Raw genomic sequence first — 19,888 nt, 5'->3', positions numbered from 1 at the left:
GAAAAGGCTTTCTCTAGAGCCAGAGTTTGGTTTGTCCCTTCTGGGCTACAGAAGCCAACCTTGATTTTTAGTTTCAGGCGTTTGTACACAACAGACAACTAATTATTTTTGTACTTGAGGTCAACACGCTGACATGCTAATGTCTCGCAGGTGTAATGGTTATGATAAAGGAAGAAAAGTCAGGGGGATTCGTCCTCCCTTGAACAAAATGTCATGATGGTAAGAAATATTTCAGTCTGAACCAAAGTGACGCACAAACAGACCACAATCACTCATATCCACTGAGACCATAATCTATAATAAGGTTTCTCAAACCAACTCTCAAGCCTCATTTTAACGGGTCACAAGGGATTAAAATGCACCTCCATCAATGTAAAACACTGCTACCCATGAGCGCCTACTTCAGAGAGCAAATCCTTCAGCTGCATTGGAAAAATGGCAAAGAGAACAGACTCAATGATGGTACAAATGAAATTCTTTTAATGCATATTATCACTTCATTTTTGGATTTTACAAATATAAACAATATCACATTCACCTGAGGTGATAGATTACAGCACAACACCCAAAATACAACACCTACTGTGTGGAGTATATCTTTAAATGTCTGCAAACGAGTTATTTGCAAAGGTCATAGTTAATTGTTTATATAAACCAGTATAGAGATCCAGATGTGTGAGGTTGACTGCATTATAGAAAAGTCAGGGTCAGGTTTGCTGTGACTGTCAACTATTGCTGCTGACTTTTGGGTGTTGAACCTCCATCAACTGGGTGCTGCATCAGGCTCAACCCCATCCTGATCAATTATTTGCACGCATTATTTGATCCAGGTATAAGAGACATCTATGTTAAGTTACTGAATAAATGAATAAATACAAACTGTTATAAAAAAAAAAAAAAAAAAAAATCAATAAATTAATGTTGAAATATTGATGAAAACCCCATCAAGAAAAACACTCCAAAATTCAAATTACTAACATAATGAAGGCGTGAGGATGTAACAGGAGTATGAAATTTGTTTATTCTGTTTTATGATTTTGAAATACATTCTAAATATTCAAAGTATTTAATCAGATATTACTGTACAAGCTGTTTTGTTTTTTTGTTGGATACTGAGGTGACATGATATCAAATGCAGATTTTGGCACATAGACACTGTTACATGAAGGGAAACTGAAGGGGACAGTTTTCAGTTCACATGCCGGACAGTCTCTCTGTGAAATGTTGCTCCTGAGACACTGTAAACTCATGAAATGATGCTGGTATAAAAATACTATGTTTTCAAATATTTAAAGAATAGAAATAACCCGACGGTCAATTACAAGCACGTCTTTATAAAAGTACAGTCTCAACAGAAATACAAGCATGCCATTTCCTCTTTCTCTGTCCAGTGAATGTTTATCACCTCACATAAGAGTCCAACCTCTCCATTCAGAAATCTCTCACCTCAGTTGACTGGGACAGCGATTTAGATTCATTAAAAGGGACCAATTGCTCCATTAAGTGCAAAGACAGTCTTTCAAAGCTTTTTGTCCTCTTAGGGACTAGCTTGTCTTTTGCAGCAGTTTGTCCTCTTTCAGCCTGAACGGCACGCTCACAGACATCTCTGCGATGAACCTTTCGCACGCCGTCCTCGTCACCTGCTTGCAGAAGCGGAGGTCGATCTGACAGATGCTTCCACACCGCTTGAAAAAGTTTAGGGAATGGTCTGTGACGCGGTTACACACTAAGAGGAAACAAGAGAGAGCAACGATCAGATGCGTGGAGATAATTGCTGCTAAACTTTCACCTTTAACTATGGTCCACTTAAGAGGCGTTACGTGGAATACAAAACAGATTTGTAAATTCATGTAAAATGCCAGGAATTTTCAAACCTCCTTCTATCTAAGCCCAGTTTAAGCCCTATAGGTTAGCTGAGCGCAAGAAACCATGGAGCCGAATGCTCAGTTTAAAAGCTGTTTAAAAGCTCCACATAACCACCTCACTCAGACTAAACAGCCCCAGAACACGTGAAATGTAAACCTTATCATGAACTGATCAGAAAGAAACATTTTAACTGGTAAAGAATGAACGTGAATACTTCCAAGCAGCATTCTTTCTGCACATGCACATTTTTATTTAAAATAAAGTGGACTTACATTTTTCTAACAAATACAAATTCAGAAGGCTTCCAAGCTGAACTGAACCACAGCAGAGTTTGTTTGTGATGCAACCTCTTAAAAGAACTGAACATGTGTTGTTGCCCAGCTGTTGCTTCATTAAGAGCAACACAATAATGCTTTATACTGCTGAACAGATGATGGCTCTCCATATTTTCCCCCCACACATTTTTCTTGCCCAGAGATCCACCCTACTCTGGCTCTGATTGGCTCGTACTGGTTGTGTTTGTTGTTAGGGTGATGAGTTGGTTTGGTTGTAAGAGTATCACGACCATTTAGAAGCAGACTAGTGGCGATCAAACACTTGAGGTATGCAGCATTTTTTTTATGTGACACAGCTGTTCCAATTGATGCATCTGTGCATGTAAACAACAGACCCTATAGAATCACATCACATGTAAACAGCTGACCCGAAAACATTCTTCTGAATGAAGAAATGTGTGCGCATATAACCGCAGCTAATAAGAGCCAATGAGCCATTTTTGAATTGCTTCAATTTACTAACCCAAAGAGTCAACTATGCAGGTGTCCTCTTCAGAGGACTGTGTAGGCGTGTAAACAAAAAATAGCTCAATTGACAGCTTGTTAATTTGCTACACTTGCTGGTCTGGAGGAGTCACATTCTTGCAGGTTAATTTGGCCGTTTATTTTGGTGATTTTACATAGTTCTGTCAGAGCTCCACCCAGTCTGCACAGAAGTCGAAACAAGCAGAGTAAGTGACAAACACCTCTGTGTGTGGGACAGAAGCGATCATTAATAACCCCACTGAAGTCCTGAAGAAGGTGCAGCGGTGAAGTCACAGCATTTAAATAATTCAGTGCTTAATATCAGCTGTGGTACAACTGCATTAACATAAACATACTCCATCCTCCTACTCTGCGGTTATAATATGAGCACTTTGAGAGCGCACTGATTGACAGCGTGTTAGTGGGAAACCCTGTTTTATTCTCCAAGTCAGCTGGAATGAAGAAATAAGCACAGACTTGTACCTTTTCTTCCTGCCAACCAGGTGCTTCAAAATAGTTACCTGACGCAGCAGGTAACTGTGAAACGGCAAAAGCCATTCTTTTGTTTGTCTAATAAAAAAAGTAGAGAGCCTTTTCAGAGGAAGGCATTGTGAGCACAGGTGTAAATAGAAATACAAAAGATGCTGTGGTTTAAGGGCCCAGGTGGTGTACATGTTGACTCGCTGTCACGGTTTGCTGAAACACTAGCATTTAAAAAAAAGCAAAGCCATCCTTTGGGCTATTAGTAACACCTGTTCTTTTCCTGCAACAAGTCAAAATGTCAGATTTTGTATTGCCCTTTTTCATGTTAGATATTAAGAGAGAGACATAGAGCGGTATTTTGTGGCTCTTTTAATGTTCAGTTTATATTGATAAACATTCTACTTAAGGAAAAATTTTACTCACATGACAAAAAAAACCTTACCGGAAAAGTGACTTGTGGGGACTCCCAGTTTAAGGAACTAACAACTGTATCACACCAGAACCCCTGCAGTTGTCTGTTGCCTGTGTATTCCTGTGATGCTGCTCGTTGGGTCCCACATCTCACCTGACAGGTTGATTTCTGCGAGTGAGTCTCTGGTTGTAGTCCCTGCTGCTGTCAGCAGGTTGACTGACTGGTCGTTGATGTGGTTGCAGTAGCTCAGGTCTAGCCTGGAGAGCAGAGGCATCTGTCGAGTGATGAGACGTAATGACGTGTCGGTGATGTCCAGCCCCGCCAGCCGCAGGTCTTCCACGTTCCGCAGCTTGCAGCGGTTGTCCAATTGACCTGTTGGTTAATCACATATCAATTTCTGTATTCTGTCAACAGATAGTCTAAACGGTATATAAGACACCTACGAGCTCAAATTATGGTTTTTACTTGCAAGAAACCTAATTTTATTTATAATGTTTTATTCTTAAGACCTAAACCTAAAGGAGGTGTTTCAAGACAAATCATTTCTGGTCTAGAGAATGGACGCAATAAAATGTTCACAAATACGACTGATCCACCATCAACAGGAAACCCACCCGCTCACAAGTTTTAATCCACAATAGTTTACATTCAGTGGAGTAATCACTGAGGGTTTTAATCGTTAAATAATGCGATTGCATTATGAAACATTGCATTCAACAGGCAGAAATAAAAAAACACTTTCATGACGGTGCTTGTATTTTACCTGGTCTGTTGTCTGTGGGGGGCGACAGGAGGTCCCTCATCTGCGCGTCTTTGAGCCCCTCCACCCACTGGACGTCCAGGGTGCGCAGCAAAGGGCAGCTGGAGGTGCAGAGTGCAGATACAGCAGCCCAGGAACAGCCCGATAACTTTAACAGTCGCAGGCCTGAGAGACACAGAAGCATTTAAAAACACCGATGCAGAACAAGTGAAACAGAAAAAGAACATTTTACAGATTAACAATCAATCATATTTACCTGGCAATCTATTAATAAGCCAGCTTAATTGTTTCTTGGAAATGTTGGTCCAGCTGAGGTCCAGGCAAACTGGCTGTCGGCGGATAATCCCACTTAGCATGAGTGGAGTGATGGAGGTGCAGCGGTTCAGATCGATCTTTGTCCAAAGTCTTTTATCACAACACCTAGCGACAAAGAAAGATTTGTGCTGTAGGTCATATCAACGATGTCAAAGCAAAGCACTCCAAAGAAATCTCACATTACTCCTTTTGGGATGTTTTTGCATAGAAATATGTGCTGTGCATTTACCATCTGTTCCACGTCTTGCAGACTCTCATGCAGACACACAGCTCCTGGTGTGTGAGGTAGCGAAATATCTTCATCCACACCTCACGCTGTATGACGTGTGTTTTGCCGTCTTTCAGCGGCAGTCTGTCGGGAGGCGGGCTGATCGGAGGGGGCCGAATGACGTGCCGCTCCATTTGGACACACTTGGGTGGGGAGCGTGGGGGCACCGGCCGGTTGGTCGGGGTGCTCCTGTTGAAGCCCAGCGGGGTGATCGGGCTCGGATAGAAGTGGCGCAGCTCCCAGGGGGTCCCGTTCATCTCTTTGGTCTTGAGGTGAGCCCTCTGGTCTCCGATTTCATTACCGTTGCGGAACAACCTCTTGGGCTCCTCGTTCTCCGTCTCAGGTTCCACTTTGAGGGGCTGCCGGTTCTCGTTGGCCAGGCAGTCCTCCGTCTTCTGGATTTCCTGGTTCAGAGCTTTGCTCAGCTCTCGGCTCAGCTCTCTATTAGGTAAACGCCGCTTGCGGCGAGCCTTTGGACGTGGGCCTTTTTCCTGGGTCTCACTTCCGCCCTCGCTGCTGGGGCCGGCCTGTGGAGAGCTGCAGTGAGACTGGTCGCTGTCTCCAACCGGTGTTTTAATGCAGGGATTCAAAAAGTCAATCCTGGAATCTTTGTAATCCCCTTCTTCTTCAGCATCTCCAAAACGCCCTTTCCTCTCAATGCCACTCCGGAAGTGAGGCTCCCGTCCTTCCTCGTCCTCTTCGTCATAAGCGTCTTCATCCTCCTCTTCTGTCTTAATTTGGTGCAGAAGTTTGGAAAAGTAGGGATCATCTGACTTTTCCTACAGGTGAAAACCAAATGATATAAAAATGACTTACTTGACATTTTGGTTTGGTTTGGTTCATCAAATTACCCCTAAACACATGAATCTATCATGTCGGTCTCTGTTAATTACACAAACCTTCTTCCTCACGCCGAGATCCTCCTCCTCCTCATCATCAAACAGCTTCCTCTTCTTCCTCAGTTTGTCCTCGGGCCTGGGCCGTGGCAGGCCGCTGGGGGAGAGCAGCGGTGGCTGTCGGTGGAGGGTCTCTTCTGGTCTGTACCTGGGTGTCTCCTCCCGGTCCGGTCTCCTCTTGGCTGCAGAGGAAACGTCCCCATCCTCCTTCACTGGCTTCTGTTCCCTCAGCAAAGAGCCAGGGAGGTTGGAGGCGTACTTGAACCCTGGACCCCTTTTTTGCTTCAATACCAGAGGGGACAATAATTGCGAGACAACTTTATACCTTTTGCCTATCGTGACAAGCACAAACAACTGTGTACCTACAAGTGTACCTAAGGTTTAATCAACTCATCCCTGTGACCAAAACAAATTGTACATCAGTGGTTTCCTGCTTCTGTGACGGACACAGTCACATGAATTACTTTCACGTACAAGAAAAGCATAAACAGGAAGTGGCAAGCTCATCTGCACACTGAGGTACTGGAAGCAGTGAAAGAGAAAGTGGACTATAATACCAAAACTCTTTTGTAGTATTTCTTTTTTTCTTTTTATAGTTTTCTGAAAATACACACAGATAGTGAGCTGCAACTCAATCTAAATCCCCTGACTCCCACATATTTGTACTCACTTTTCCACTTTTCCCAGCATGGTTGCATTTGGGACATTCCCAGCAGTTGGGGAGTTCATCATTCACCACTCCGGAGGCATCGCTCACCTGATAAACCAACAGAAAGATAAGCCAGATTTCAACCACAACAGCCAGCTTTAACAGAGTACAGTGTGTTTAATAGAAACAAGACAAGGAAGTGAAAGCGCCTGCTGTGACATGTGCTTGTTAGGCAGGTCAGCGCACTTGAACCTCAGCCATAGCTAGCATGCAGACTCTTGCTCCGTGGATTCTATAGAAAAGGGAAGTACGGATGGTAAAGAGATCCCTTCCTGGTTTCAATATGCACCTCTGAATGCTGAGTGGCCACCACAGAACCCTGATCGCAACATTATCGTGTCGGTCTGAGGTTACGTGAAGAGACAAGCCATTGAGAAAGCAAGTTCTACCAGATGTTTGAAACAACAGATATACCTTAAACGACTGATTTTAGTTTTTTGTTTTGTTTACTTCACTTTGTATCTGATAAATAAATGCATTACAATACCTTAGCTGCTGCATGCAAAACAACTAGACAGTGCATGTTTCAGAAACTGGTTTGACCTAGCCTATACAAACAGCCTGCCAGTTACAAACAGGGCGTGTGCTGCTTTACATTTTTTTTTTTATCTTAATCTTATGAGTTGTCTTCAAGGCTTCAACCAGTCAAGTCTAGTCTACTTCTAGTACTACTAGTAGTCAAGTCTACTTCCACAAATCCTTTAGAGAAAATCAAATTGAAATCCTGTTGTACATGGTTTTAATTCCTGATTGCTTGTTTTACTGAGTATGTGCTGGGAGTCAAATCCTCAAACATGATGCTGTCATGCTTGAGTCATAACAACTTCACAAACACATAAAAATGATGGGTGTGATGAATATTATATAAACAATGCCATTTCCACATCCAATTACCTTCAGTGACTGCAGTCCAACTGCCTGAATCACTCCCTTAATGTTAAAATGACCTTGGGTTCCTGGCACACTGCTATAACACAATGAGTCACCATGAGAATGACTTGATTGAGGTGGAGTCATTCAACTGCTCTCAGTCAGGGTCTCTGTACCTTGAGGCAGTTGGGATGGACGATCTCATTGCAGATGGAGCACTCCATTAGCATGAAGTTGAACTTGTCCTCCTCGTCCTCGAGTGTGTCCTCCTTCCCTGCTTCTTTACACACCACACACACTGCAGTGTGGGGCAACACGGGCTGTATGGATCAAGAACAAACAAACACAAAAAGCAGAAATAAACACATTTAAAATGAATGACATAATGTCTCTAGTTTACTGCTGTTCCAAACTTGCAATTTATTGCAAATTATTTTCTTCAGTCTTATTTATTAACAGGTGTGGAAAATGCTCTCTAAAATGATAAATTCAACTGTGTTATAGTACTTTCTACTACCGACTCACCGCGATGCATTGTCTCATAATGCAGGACTGTTTCATGCGCCCCGGCCCGCCGAACTTCTTCATGTCCTTACAGAAGTGACACTCTCCACATTCAGTCCGGAGGCACGCCTCACACTTCCGGCAGCGCGTCCTTCTGCGTCTGGCTCCGGACGAGCTGCGGTTGGACGGCAGCTTAACGGCTGACGACGTCCCCATCTTGGGCTTCGGCCGGTTGGCTGCCCGTTGCTGGAAGACAAAAGACAGTGAGAGCGGTTTAATGAAGGCCAGTAAATTAAGAGAGTTTGCGTCAGTTTGTACCCAGAAACAACAAATGTGTTTATGGGTTTTTAAGTAAGATAATCTGTCCCAAACTGCTGAAACATACATTGCATCAGTAACGGCATCAAACTGATGTTGTACCAATGTAAGACACATGCTGGTTTAACAGGCTATTCCTGCTGCTCCATAACAGCCAAATGATCCAGCTGCAACAAAAATTTCAACAACAAGCATGTTTTCAACAGCTGAATTGATTTTACGCCTCCTGAAGTGACTAGAGACACATGGAAACAGGTACTGATTAAGGACCCTCATTAAACGTTTGTTCCAAGCATTCTGGCTATAATCAGTTAAACAGTCCTTTTTCAATTAATTGTTTTATCTAGAAAAAAAAGAATAAATTTTTATGAAAAATGGCTCTTCTAATTTTTGACAGCACACTACATCTCCCAATCTCTACTTTTATTAAGCGGCAGTCAGAAATCAGAAAAAAATGGTCTATCTAGTTTACCATCACGTAAGTCAAAGAAAAGCCTCAAGTCATCACAATTTAGAAAATGGAAAAAGCAAATGTTTTACATGTTTTGATTCTAAAAATAGTACTAAATGAAATGCATAGACTTGTCAGAAAATTATATTTAAAAAGCTCATCACAGTTTCCACAAGCCTACAGGAACATCTGTCAGTATTATAATGGTTTTATTGTCTGAATAAAGGTCAGAAGAATGTTTAATTTACAAATATAAGACTATAAGTCAACAAAAAAAGGAGCAAATCTTCACGTGAGCAGCTGCAACCAGAAAATGTTTGGTGTTGTGTTTTAAAAACAATTTAAATGGCAAATCAATGAGTAATAATTGTTGATTCATTTTCTCTTTATCGAGTAATCAATTAACTGAATTTACTAAACTCACTTCTGTGAATTTCTCACATTTCTATAGACTCCTCGCTGTTGCCATGGCAGGGCTACAAAGCACTATGAAAATGAGACAAGTCATAGGCCATTACAGTGATTCTTGTTCTAGCAGGAGAGGTTACCTTGGCAACACATTTGCCTTGCTGGTGGCAGCTGTTTGACTGGAGGACTGCGAGAGATGGATAAAAATAATCTCACAGGAGGAGGTTATGATTTACTGTGTAGCTGTGAGCACTTTCTTGATGTCATTTGTCTTACTTTGTTACTGATAACGACACAGTTTACATACTACAGATAAATGTAGCTCTTTGAGCAGCTATCACTTATAACACAAGACTATTTTATGAAAAAGCATCAAGAGAGCACGTTGGTTTCTTTTCTGAAATACAATGGCAGAGTGTTATGGACAGGTCAAACAGGTAAAACGATATGTAGAACAAGATATTCCAGGAAAATGACAAACTCTCGACTCCTGCGTTCTGAATCATATTACGTAGAACGAGAGGAGAAACCTGACAAGTGACTCACTAATGAAATGACAACCACAACATGTTCCCTCATGTTTACCACAAACTGTTGTCTTCACTTTCCCTCAGGAAACATGTTTTTGAAATCCATACCTGTATGTTTTTCCCACTCAGCAGCTTGTCTTTTTCAAGCTGGTGCTGATGGAACATTTAGACAAAACAGGGCTCTTCACAGCTTGCCATTAATCCATTTCACGACCCGTGGAAATACGGGAAGGAAACATCAAAGGAAAGGCAGCGACTGCTGCTGCGGGGATGACTGCGACGGTCAACAATCACACAATGTTTTTTGTTTTTTTTAATTCAGCTGCCTCATTGTGTTCCTGACCTTTTCGGTCACAAAAAGTTTCTCTAATGTCTTGTGTAAACTGACGTGGTCTACTTGTAAAGTCCACGCATAGTTTCAATCACAACAAATAAGTGGCGTTTCCTTCGTCCCCTGCAGCTCTTGGGACGCGTACTTTGCTACTGTACTCTAATAAACAAACAAATCGAAGCAGCCCCAGCCTCTCTGCAGAGCAGCTCAGCTGACTCGTCTTTACTGTAACTCTCTGCGATGATATGTCAGGAATTTGGGATTGGTTGCTGAGGCCTGTGAACAAAACCATGGCCTATATTCTGAGCGCAGTCTTCTGACTCAGCTCCAGCGTGTTAGTTCAGTGGGAGGAAGTCACAAGGCTCATCATCTGCTGCTCATGTACAGCGGTCCTTAACACAAATACCAGCGTGTGTGACTGTCTCCCAACAATCTGTCACAAACAGAAATACATCTTTGATGATTAATGGGTGTTTGTGGGTATAAATATTGTGTAAGCACAATGCACAAAGGCTCTGGCTCTTACATCAGCACTCCTCATATTTCTCCTGAATCGCTCATGCCAAGTGTCTAATGGAGGCTTGTGTAATATCCCACAAGCTCTGTCAGAAAGCATTCATGCTGTTTGACCCCATCAAACGTGCGTTTCATTCCACAGATGAAAACTTTGTCCACACATGTCGAGTTTACAGCACGTTGACTTCCAGAGACAAAAAAACAACAACATACTGACAAAATACAGTTAGAAATCTTACAGCCGAGGGGGGGGGGGTTATGAAGGGTTCACTGCACCCTAGTTTGAGAACCACTGGATAAACAAGCAACAGAAGTCGAGCCACTTCATTGTTCCCTCTCCCCCCCCCCCACCTCCTCCCACCTCCTCAACAACATTTTGCCCTAAAGCCTTCTTAAAGGCGCAGAGAGGTGGTGGGACAAGTTTTGAAAGCGTGAGGAAATCAATCACAAGACAAGCATTTGCAATAAGTGCGGCTGAGGAAATCACAGCACGAGCCAGCCACAAAGTTGAACGGTTTACCACCTCGCTGCTCGGTGATATCGAGGTTCTGGTCCCCCAACCTGACTCGGGAGGAAAGTGGTCGGTATAAAGTGGGTCAGCGGTGGCTAAACACGATAGATGGTGTCCAGGAAGAGATATAGGACGCGGTGTGTTTGGACGTGCATGGTATCAAATCTGACCACCGCCAGTTAATTGAACGGTGTACGGAAGATTTAGCCGGCTATTCGGTTTTGTAACCTTTCCGAGAGAAGAAGAAGAAGAAGAAGACGACGACACATTTCTCTTTTCAACCCGATTAACCTACATAGAGAAGAAGAGCGGGTGAAAACCTGACGTTAACCCGAAGCAAAATGCTCACAAACGGCTTTCTTTCTCGCTACGCACTTTGGCATAACACACGAAAGGTTATATCAACAACAAAAAAATGCGGGAGCTCGTACCTGCTCAGACTCTGAATCATATTCCTCATCGTCTCCGCTCAATGATAAGGCCATGACTCCTCTCTCTCATCGTTTGTGAACGGCAGAGAAAACTAACATGGCTGCACAAGCCTCCTCCTTCGCATCACACCGACACAGGCAGCTGCTAGCTAGCTGTTCACGGTGTTACGTTCAGGAACCTTGGGGAAAAACAACAACTTCCTGCTTACTTTATCCACCTACAGCATTCAGGTTTCTAAAAAACCAGAGGACTGAAAAATGTAAAGGGAAACACAGTGAGTTTTAGATGTAAAAAAAAAAAAAAAAAAAAGTAAAGAAAGAGAAAAGAAAAACATGATATCAAGGTTTCGGCGCCACAAAATCCTAAACAAAAGCTGGCAAGGTTGGAAACGCTTATTAACGTGTAACCTGAATGCAGCACCATAGTAACAGGAAGTGAAGATAAGCAGGTAAAACAAGAGGACTCACTCCTACACACGTCCGTCTCTGCTTCTGCTGTTTTTGCTCTGTATGAGTCAGTGACAGATTAAATTCTTCAAAGGTTTATTTGATTTATTTAACATTTTAATCCCTAAGGTTTTAGTGGGTTACTAATGGTTTTAAACTGTGCATACAGTAGTTTATTTGACATTTTGTGTAATAGGCTATATTTAGTGTTAGTGATGCTTATTCGTAATTTCTGCTTGTACGCAAGCTAAAAGCAAAAAGCCCTCCAAATAAGTAAGAATTAAAAAACTGCTGAAGAACAAGCATGACACCGCCTGAACCCTATATCATTAATGTTGATGGTTAATGTGGATGGCCTCTGGAGATTGCAAGGGATTTGTCAACAAATGTTTAAAAAAAAAATTTAAAAAAAGATTTATTTTATTTTGCATTTATGTGTATGTACAATGTATAAAACTAGTTCATATTTACACAGTTCACCGGATATAAACACTATTAAATAAAGGCCAGAGTCAGCACTTTAATTTCAAGGTCATTGTTTAATTTCAGAGTACAACAGAACAAGAAATGGCCAACTCGGAATTTGACTTTATTATATAATTATGATGTTACGACAGTGAATTATCTAAAGCAACTGCATCTAGAGTGATAAAATGCTTTATTTTGGCGCCACCTAATGGTTAGGCATGTTTAGTCAGCCTGTTAACAGAAGGTTATGGACTCTTGAATCACTTCTGGTTACTATCACTAGTCTTAAAATAATAATTTAAAAAAAAAAATCATACTGTGCAAGGACAGATTCAAACGTGCAGAATTGCATGTGAATGTGAGAAATGTTTTGTGCAAGAAAGATAAACTGTCACCAAAATTGAGAAGCAGCAGCTGAGCATTCAAAATGAATGAGTCTGTCCCCATCTACTGTGAATGACTTAAGCTTTAAGTTTTACTATCATAATAACACCAAAATGGATTTTGTAAACTTAAAAGGGAGGCAATCTATAAGATCTGCTGCTGACACAAACACACTTTAACATATCATAATTTACTGTTCATTTGCATTTACATAAATTTCACATTAGATTTCCAATTCTGTCTCTGAGATGTTTAATTCTGCTCTGTCCTCAGTGGAGGACAACGATGATTTTATTATTCTATAGATAAATCAAATTTAATACGAATTAGTCAATATTGCAACAAATTAAAATAACAGCAATATAAAAAAAAATATTACGCCAGTTCTGTGTAAATAAATGTTCATATCCTAAATTTGTAGCATTTTTTGTCCAGATGCCATCAACAACTTAAAAACTTAAAATAAAAGACATCACCAAACAGTTTTTCACCAATTTCAAAACTGCTGACATGTAAAATTTAGGACACAAGTCAACACAACGATTTTAAAGATGCATAAAAGTGGATTGCACTGTTGGGGTGCATGCTGAGTAGATTATATCCGTAAAGGAAAATACTATCATGACAGACAGTCTATTAGTGGCGCAGGGAGGCGAATTTACTGCTCCAGCGCCTGTGAAGAGCATTGGATTGTGGGTGCCTTGTGTTTCCTGATAGATTCTGACAGCCAGTCAGCTGTTGGGGGAATGTTTTGGCACAAGTTCGAGAGCTTTATATCCGGTACTTTTAGTTGTTTTATTGCTTTGGAAAAAAGTTTCCTGCGTGCGCATTTTATCTGCCACCGAGCACTGTTCGGTAAATCTACTCGGTTCCAAACTATTTTTTATTTGTAAAAGGAAACTGTAGAACAACTTTCGGAATGAGTTTGAGTGAACACTCCATGCAGGCTCTGTCGTGGAGAAAACTGTACTTGAGTCGAGCCAAACTCAAAGCCACCAGTCGCACTTCAGCTCTTTTGTCGGGCTTCGCAATGGTAAGTTTGACTTTACGCAGATCAGAGTTAACATGCACGAATGCGCGCTTAACTTTAGGCCGTAGCACGCTTTCAGTATGTGACGCAGATTATTGTTTTCAAGGGCTGCGGCGATCACGTCATTTTGCAAGCCTGTATTACGGCTTGAGGGCACCAATATGTACCTCTAACGACCGTGTTATTTCCGTGAAGACATTGTGTTAACCAAAGTACATGAAAACTCAAGGTCAGAATATGAGACAGGAACAGTCGTCAAACCAATCAATTATGTGTGAATTTATACAACATATGGCCTACTGTAGCCTATATCTGACGGTGCAACAGGAAAACAACAACGACCCAAGTGAAAAGAAACATTACATGTACATTTCTCGCCTACACGCCATCAAATCCAGTCGTGTCTTCCGCCTAAACAAGTAGACCGCAAAGCAGCACTGACATCTAAAAAGGGATGGAAGAAGTGGTTCTTTACTTCAGTAAAAGTATCTGTAAAATGAGAAAAGTAGGCTACACATTGCAGAAAATGCTCCCTGTCAGTGTTTTACTATCATGTATGATGTTTGTGGATCAGTTTTACTGTTGTGTTAATGTGCACTTTACTGCTGTAGCTGTTGAACGTTGAGCTAAGTTTTAAGTGCTTTATGGTTGCGTAGTTAATTCTACAGTCATGCATCATATATTGTATAAGATGATCATGTGTGTTGCATCACTCTTAAAATAACAAAAGCTAATCTCTGTTACATTTTCCATCAGATCCAAGTGGGTTTTTAAATGTTTATTTAGCTTAAGAAGTCTTGAGAATTTTCTCAACCCGTACAGGAACACATAATCCTTAATTTTATCAGAAAAAAAAAAGTTAATTATAAATCACCAAATTTAGAAATACGTGGTTTTCACCGCACAGGAAGGGTAGGATGACTTGTAATCTGAAAAGTAACGAGTAACTAAAGTTGTCAGACAAATGTACTGGGGTACAAATTACAAGATTTCCCTCTGAAAAGTAGTGGAGGGAAAGTATAAAGTTGCATAAAATGGAAATGTTGAAGTAAAGCACAAGTACCTTGAATTTGTACTTAAGTATAATACTTGAGTAAATCTACTCACTTATATTCCACAGCTGCATATTAACACTAACAGCGATACATTTAAAGTTTCTAAAAACAGCCTATAGAGCAAACAAATGTTTGATTTTCTTTAGTGAAATGTAAAATACCACATGTAACTTTGAGCCTTTTACAATAAATAAACAGTGATATAAATAAAGCTTGAGACTAACGTGGAGCACAAAGTACAATGCAGTTACACAGCATATCATAAAATGCACCAATAACAATATAATATATTTCCTCTTCCTTTTTAAATCTCTACTGAAAATATCCACCTGTAATAAAAATACAATCCACCTCCTACACCAAACTTTACATAAATACAGATCCTCCAGAGTCATAGTCGACTCTTTAGAATCAAAACTATTGCTGAGAAAGTCTATCATCTTTTTTTATAAACGGTATTTTTTGCACATGTCCCTCAGCCTTATCAGTCACTTATTTTAGATTAACAAAATTGCAGTAAGTAGTGACTGATGCAACCACAGTATTGCAGCTGCCCTGCTCTCATTATTTATACGTTTGACCATAATCTGCCATGTGTTAGGTCTTGAAGTAAAGAGGCTTTTTGATTGTTACATTGGATGTAATTAACATTCATGTATATCTTTACCACATGGTGGAAATATCACAACATAGCTTGCTATTTAACTCAAAGAGACCATTGTTGGGCCTCTGATCCCACTGTGGAAAGCAGTACATTACGTAGTACTATAGTCATAGTGCATGTAAACACAGCAGCCATATTTATCGTGTCACTGATGCAGTTTGGGTCAAATGTGAAGATATATAATACAAAGTCTTACTTGCACAGTTATCTGTTTATATTAATATATATGGAGTACAGTAGATTTTTAGTCATGTATTGACCCTTGACCTGACTTTTATTTACCCAGTTTCCAACATTTCTACAGATTTATTGAAAACTTTAACAACAGCCTTAACTTGTAATTTTTTGACAAACTCAATGATTTTCTCTCATGATATTGATTCCTATACCTGAGCTTAGCACCAATCAGATAACATACTATTGCTCTCTTTTTCACCTCATGTCACAGTGAGGAAGTACTTTGAAGCCTTTGAATGTAAGGCACAAGACCGGGAGTTGCAGCAGTTGCTGCTTACAACATCAGGGCAGTGCTGCTAAAATTTGATTTATTTAACAGTTCAGTGATGCAACTTTCACAATAACAGTTATGTCAGCTGCAGATAGCTGCTCCCCCTCGAGTCATTAAGAGCCTTGATACATTATTCTATTGGGTGCTTTCCATGATATCAGCTCATAAATACACACATAAGTAGTGTTGCAAATATAAACAGTTTCCTTGTTTGATGTTCCCAGGTTGCCATGGTGGAGGTACAGCTGGAGCGGGATCATAACTATCCTCCAGGGCTGCTGATAGCCTTCAGTGCCTGTACCACAGTCCTGGTTGCAGTGCACCTCTTCGCCCTCATGATCAGCACCTGCATCCTCCCCAACCTGGAAGCCGTCAGCAATGTTCACAACCTCAACTCTGTGAACGAGTCTCCCCATGAGCGCATGCACCACCACATAGAGCTGGCCTGGGCTTTCTCCACAGTCATCGGCACCCTCCTCTTCCTGACAGAGGTGATGCTCTTGTGTTGGGTCAAGTTCTTACCCCTCAAAAGCAACAATGACAAAACTAACAGCACCATAAGTCCCGGTGAGGCCGCAGCCATCGCTTCCACTTGCATCATGGTACCGTTCGGACTTGTTTTCATCATGTTCGCCGTCCACTTTTACCGCACACTTGTGAGTCATAAAACGGACCGGCAGATCCGAGAGCTGGAGCAGGTCATTCGCCTCCAGAACCAACTGGATCACAGGTCTGCGACCGAAGATCTGAAGGCAGCTGTCCACTTCCCCTGATCACAGCCAACGAGCATTCAACAGTAGGGACAGTAAACAGTCTTTTTTTGTGAAATTAGGTTAGGTTAGGTAGTTACTTTATTAATCCCCAAGGGGATTATTTTTTTAATTTTTTTTTAGGTTAGGTTTAGGTTGTTTTTTAGGTTGTTGTTTTTTTTTTAGGTTAGGTTATTATAAAAGCTTTATTTTTTATGTTTATCCAATGCTTTTCTTTTGAAACTGCAAACTTCATCTTTTGAGTGTTCCACGTTTTGGGTCAGTCCACTTTTGGATGTTGCATGTTCACAAACCACAACACATTCTATATTACTTTGGCTTTTTAGTCGTTAGTAAATCTTTTCCTCTCAACCTTTAACATTTCTTTAATTTGTATGATGACATGTCGTCATCATCACATTGTAACATTACATTTGAAAGTTAAAATTTCTAAAGGAGCTCACTCCAGTGCACTGGGGACATTTACCAATTTGTTTTACTTTCTTATGAAGGCAAATTATTTTATATGAGACAAATACAGGTATACTATATAGTAAACAATGATAAGTTGCTGTTTATTTGTAAATGACGGCAGAAAGCTATATTAATCTTGTAAAATCTGGGTCAATTAGTTGATCAAAGGAAGATCACAACTTGCTCTTATCTCAGGAACGTCAAATACTGCCCCTTCGTCACAGCTCATTAGTGTCTCAGAGATACGCACAAGATGTCAGAGGTTTCCCGCACAAATAATTGCTTGGTTAGGGTTAGAAAAAGATCGTGGATTGGGTTACATTTTACACGTTTGCAAATTGTTTAGGTTAAGGCACCAAAACTCCCTGGCTAGGGTTAAGAAAAGTAATTTTATGTAAATAATCTTTCATACACGACCTCCTTCTTCGACCCAGGTGGTCACGGAGCAGAGAGCACCTTGTGTACTATCTTTCATACGCCAACAGTTTTCAAAACACGGCAGTAGTGGACACCCTGGGAATGAGAACAGGTTGGAAAATCCAGAGTAAAAGAATTGCTGCACTTCCCTGTCTGAATACTCAACAAGGCCAGTTTTTCTTTTTCTACTTAAATAAAGTCTGTAGTGAAGCTTTATTTTAGATGGAAAAACTCACTGGTTCAGTTCTGTCTGGAGTTTTTCATGTGTTGTTCACTGGTTTATTTAAGCAGTCTCATACACACAGTGTTCAGTACATTCTGCTATATAACTCACTACCACTGCATCGTCAACCTATGGCTTCAACAGTGTAGGTTTTGTGAAACGTTAGCTCCTTTTCTTTTCACTCATCATGAGTCTTTGGTGTTGTGAACAATTTACATTTTGCTTCTTTCAGGATCCTCCAAAAGTCAGTATGCATAGGAAAAAATAGGATTGGTGACAAAAACATTTTAAATTCTACAAAACAGACTGTATTAATGTTAACATCCAACAGTATTTGTTTGCAATCCGAGGGAAACGAAAAACTTGTAGTCAGGGAGTGATTTTAACCAAAGTGTCTTTTTGCGATAGACAATTTTATACAGTGGGTTGACTGGTAATCAAAATGAGTTATGGGCAGCACTCTCAGTCTGTCTGTATTCGAGACTCATCTTTCTTCCTCCAAAGGAGTCATCTGCTTGTAGAACCAATCAAAGATTTGAGAAATTTGCATTTCAAATATATTGTATGGAATACTGTATACTAAATGGTTACTGGTTTTAAGTGTTGTTGAATGTATTATTACAAAGCAGGAATGTACTGAAAATATTGTGTTTTCATGTTTTGTACTTTTCATAGTTTACAAACCTGGTTACAGATTTATGGAATAGAGGTTGTGTTTCGGTTTTATTTTTTTTGTCCTGAAGCATGTTGCTGATTTATTTTACTTGGATTTGAGTTTTATTGTCTTTACTGTAACATTGGTACATGGCAATCTCATGACAAAACTTTCTTATTAGTATGTTATATCCCACAATATTCATCCATAAATATGTTCTTTTGCGAGAAATGTTCAGTATTTGGGACAATACACAGTTTTTATTTCATCTTTTGGTCAAAAATGTTGCATCTTTATAATGTGATTTTGAATTGTTAACTGAATATTGTTACATACTATGTTTCATACATGTTACATACTATGTTTCTATTAAGGCCATTATTGCATTTTTTTCTTTAATACTGACCAAATTTGGATCCAAATTGTCACGACTAGATGATGATAATATCTCTGTGACACGTAGTAGAAAACAAAGAGCTGTATGCGGTTATTAGTTTACAGACGGTTAAATAAAATGTTGATCATGTTTCTCTAAAACGGAATTAAATCAAGATGGGTTTATTCAGGCAGACAATCACGTATCTGATGTAAGTCACCACAAGTGCCTTTTTTAAAAACAGGAGGATGCAAGTGAAGGCATGTAACTTTGGTTCAATTTTGTGGTTTATTTATTTAACCAAGTGTATGTTACTGTATATAGAGAGGTTCCACTGTTTGTGTCAATGCACAATTTTAAAGATAATTTCCAGTAAATACTGTATTGTAAGTTTTGCTTGTGTGTGATGTTAATGACTCATGAAAGAGATTTCAGCTTTGTGAGTCAGCAGCATTTGAGAATAAAAAAAAGATTGGACATGATTTGTTTTTAGTTGTTTTTTTATGTGAATATATATATCTATATAGATATAGATATATTTCTTTTACACTCTTTTACATTTTCATGTATAAAAAAGCCAGGAAAAAGAAATACTACAATCTTGCATGAAATGTATCTCCAACTATGACATCCAAAGGAAAACCACACAGGAAATGTCCAAACAGGAAGTTTGAGTGGAACTAACATTGCCAGTCAGTCAAAGCCATGAGCATGCATCACAACGAGGGACACAAACTTCCCCTCGCTCTGAATTTTACCTGCACTCTTGTCATCATTTGCACTTTCCCTGTATTTGGTAGAGCACTCAAAATACAGCACAGCACTGTTTTTTTCTTCTGTTCTCTTCACCTTGTCAGATTATAGTTTCATTCCCACAAATGAAACATAAATCATAAAAATGTTTCAATTAGTTGAGTCTCTATTACCTGTTTTTGGCTGTAACTCAAGAACTAACACGCCAATTATGACAAAGTTTCAACCACATGTCTAATAGGATAAAATGATAGCATCTTATATCTATAGGTCAAAGCTCAACATTTTCTTAATTTCCTAACTTCC

General features: G+C 40.0%; 2 protein-coding genes across 4 annotated transcripts; one reads left to right on the top strand and one right to left on the bottom strand.

The window, feature by feature from the left end:
• Positions 1 to 457: 457 nt before the first annotated feature.
• On the bottom strand, positions 458 to 11,520 carry kdm2ba (lysine (K)-specific demethylase 2Ba). 3 transcript variants are annotated; one of them, XM_069699698.1, is made up of 10 exons: positions 11,380 to 11,520; positions 7,905 to 8,129; positions 7,556 to 7,699; positions 6,471 to 6,557; positions 5,804 to 6,091; positions 4,866 to 5,683; positions 4,578 to 4,741; positions 4,325 to 4,486; positions 3,715 to 3,933; positions 458 to 1,726 (listed from the first exon to the last, which is right to left on the bottom strand). In XM_069699698.1, the coding sequence occupies exons 1-10, from the start codon at positions 11,431 to 11,433 to the stop codon at positions 1,545 to 1,547; spliced, it is 2,343 nt and encodes a 780-aa protein (XP_069555799.1). In that variant the 5' UTR covers positions 11,434 to 11,520; the 3' UTR covers positions 458 to 1,544. The 3 variants fall into 3 exon arrangements, with proteins under 3 accessions (XP_069555799.1, XP_069555801.1, XP_069555802.1); XM_069699700.1 differs by having other exon boundaries at positions 5,804 to 6,082; XM_069699701.1 differs by having other exon boundaries at positions 1,636 to 1,726; positions 3,592 to 3,933.
• A 1,904-nt stretch (positions 11,521 to 13,424) lies between these two features.
• On the top strand, positions 13,425 to 19,305 carry LOC138621549 (calcium release-activated calcium channel protein 1-like). Its single transcript, XM_069699697.1, has 2 exons — positions 13,425 to 13,711; positions 16,160 to 19,305. Exons 1-2 carry the CDS (start codon positions 13,598 to 13,600, stop codon positions 16,706 to 16,708), a joined length of 663 nt encoding a protein of 220 aa, XP_069555798.1. The 5' UTR covers positions 13,425 to 13,597; the 3' UTR covers positions 16,709 to 19,305.
• Positions 19,306 to 19,888: the final 583 nt, after the last annotated feature.

This window comes from Brachyistius frenatus, unplaced genomic scaffold (genome assembly GCF_029030835.1).
Source record: "Brachyistius frenatus isolate BFR_SWC_R1_liver_20210118 unplaced genomic scaffold, ASM2903083v1 Contig_31, whole genome shotgun sequence".
Lineage (NCBI taxonomy): Eukaryota > Metazoa > Chordata > Actinopteri > Embiotocidae > Brachyistius > Brachyistius frenatus.
Note: the sequence above shows the minus strand (reverse complement) of the source record. Positions and strands in the feature narration are given on the sequence as shown.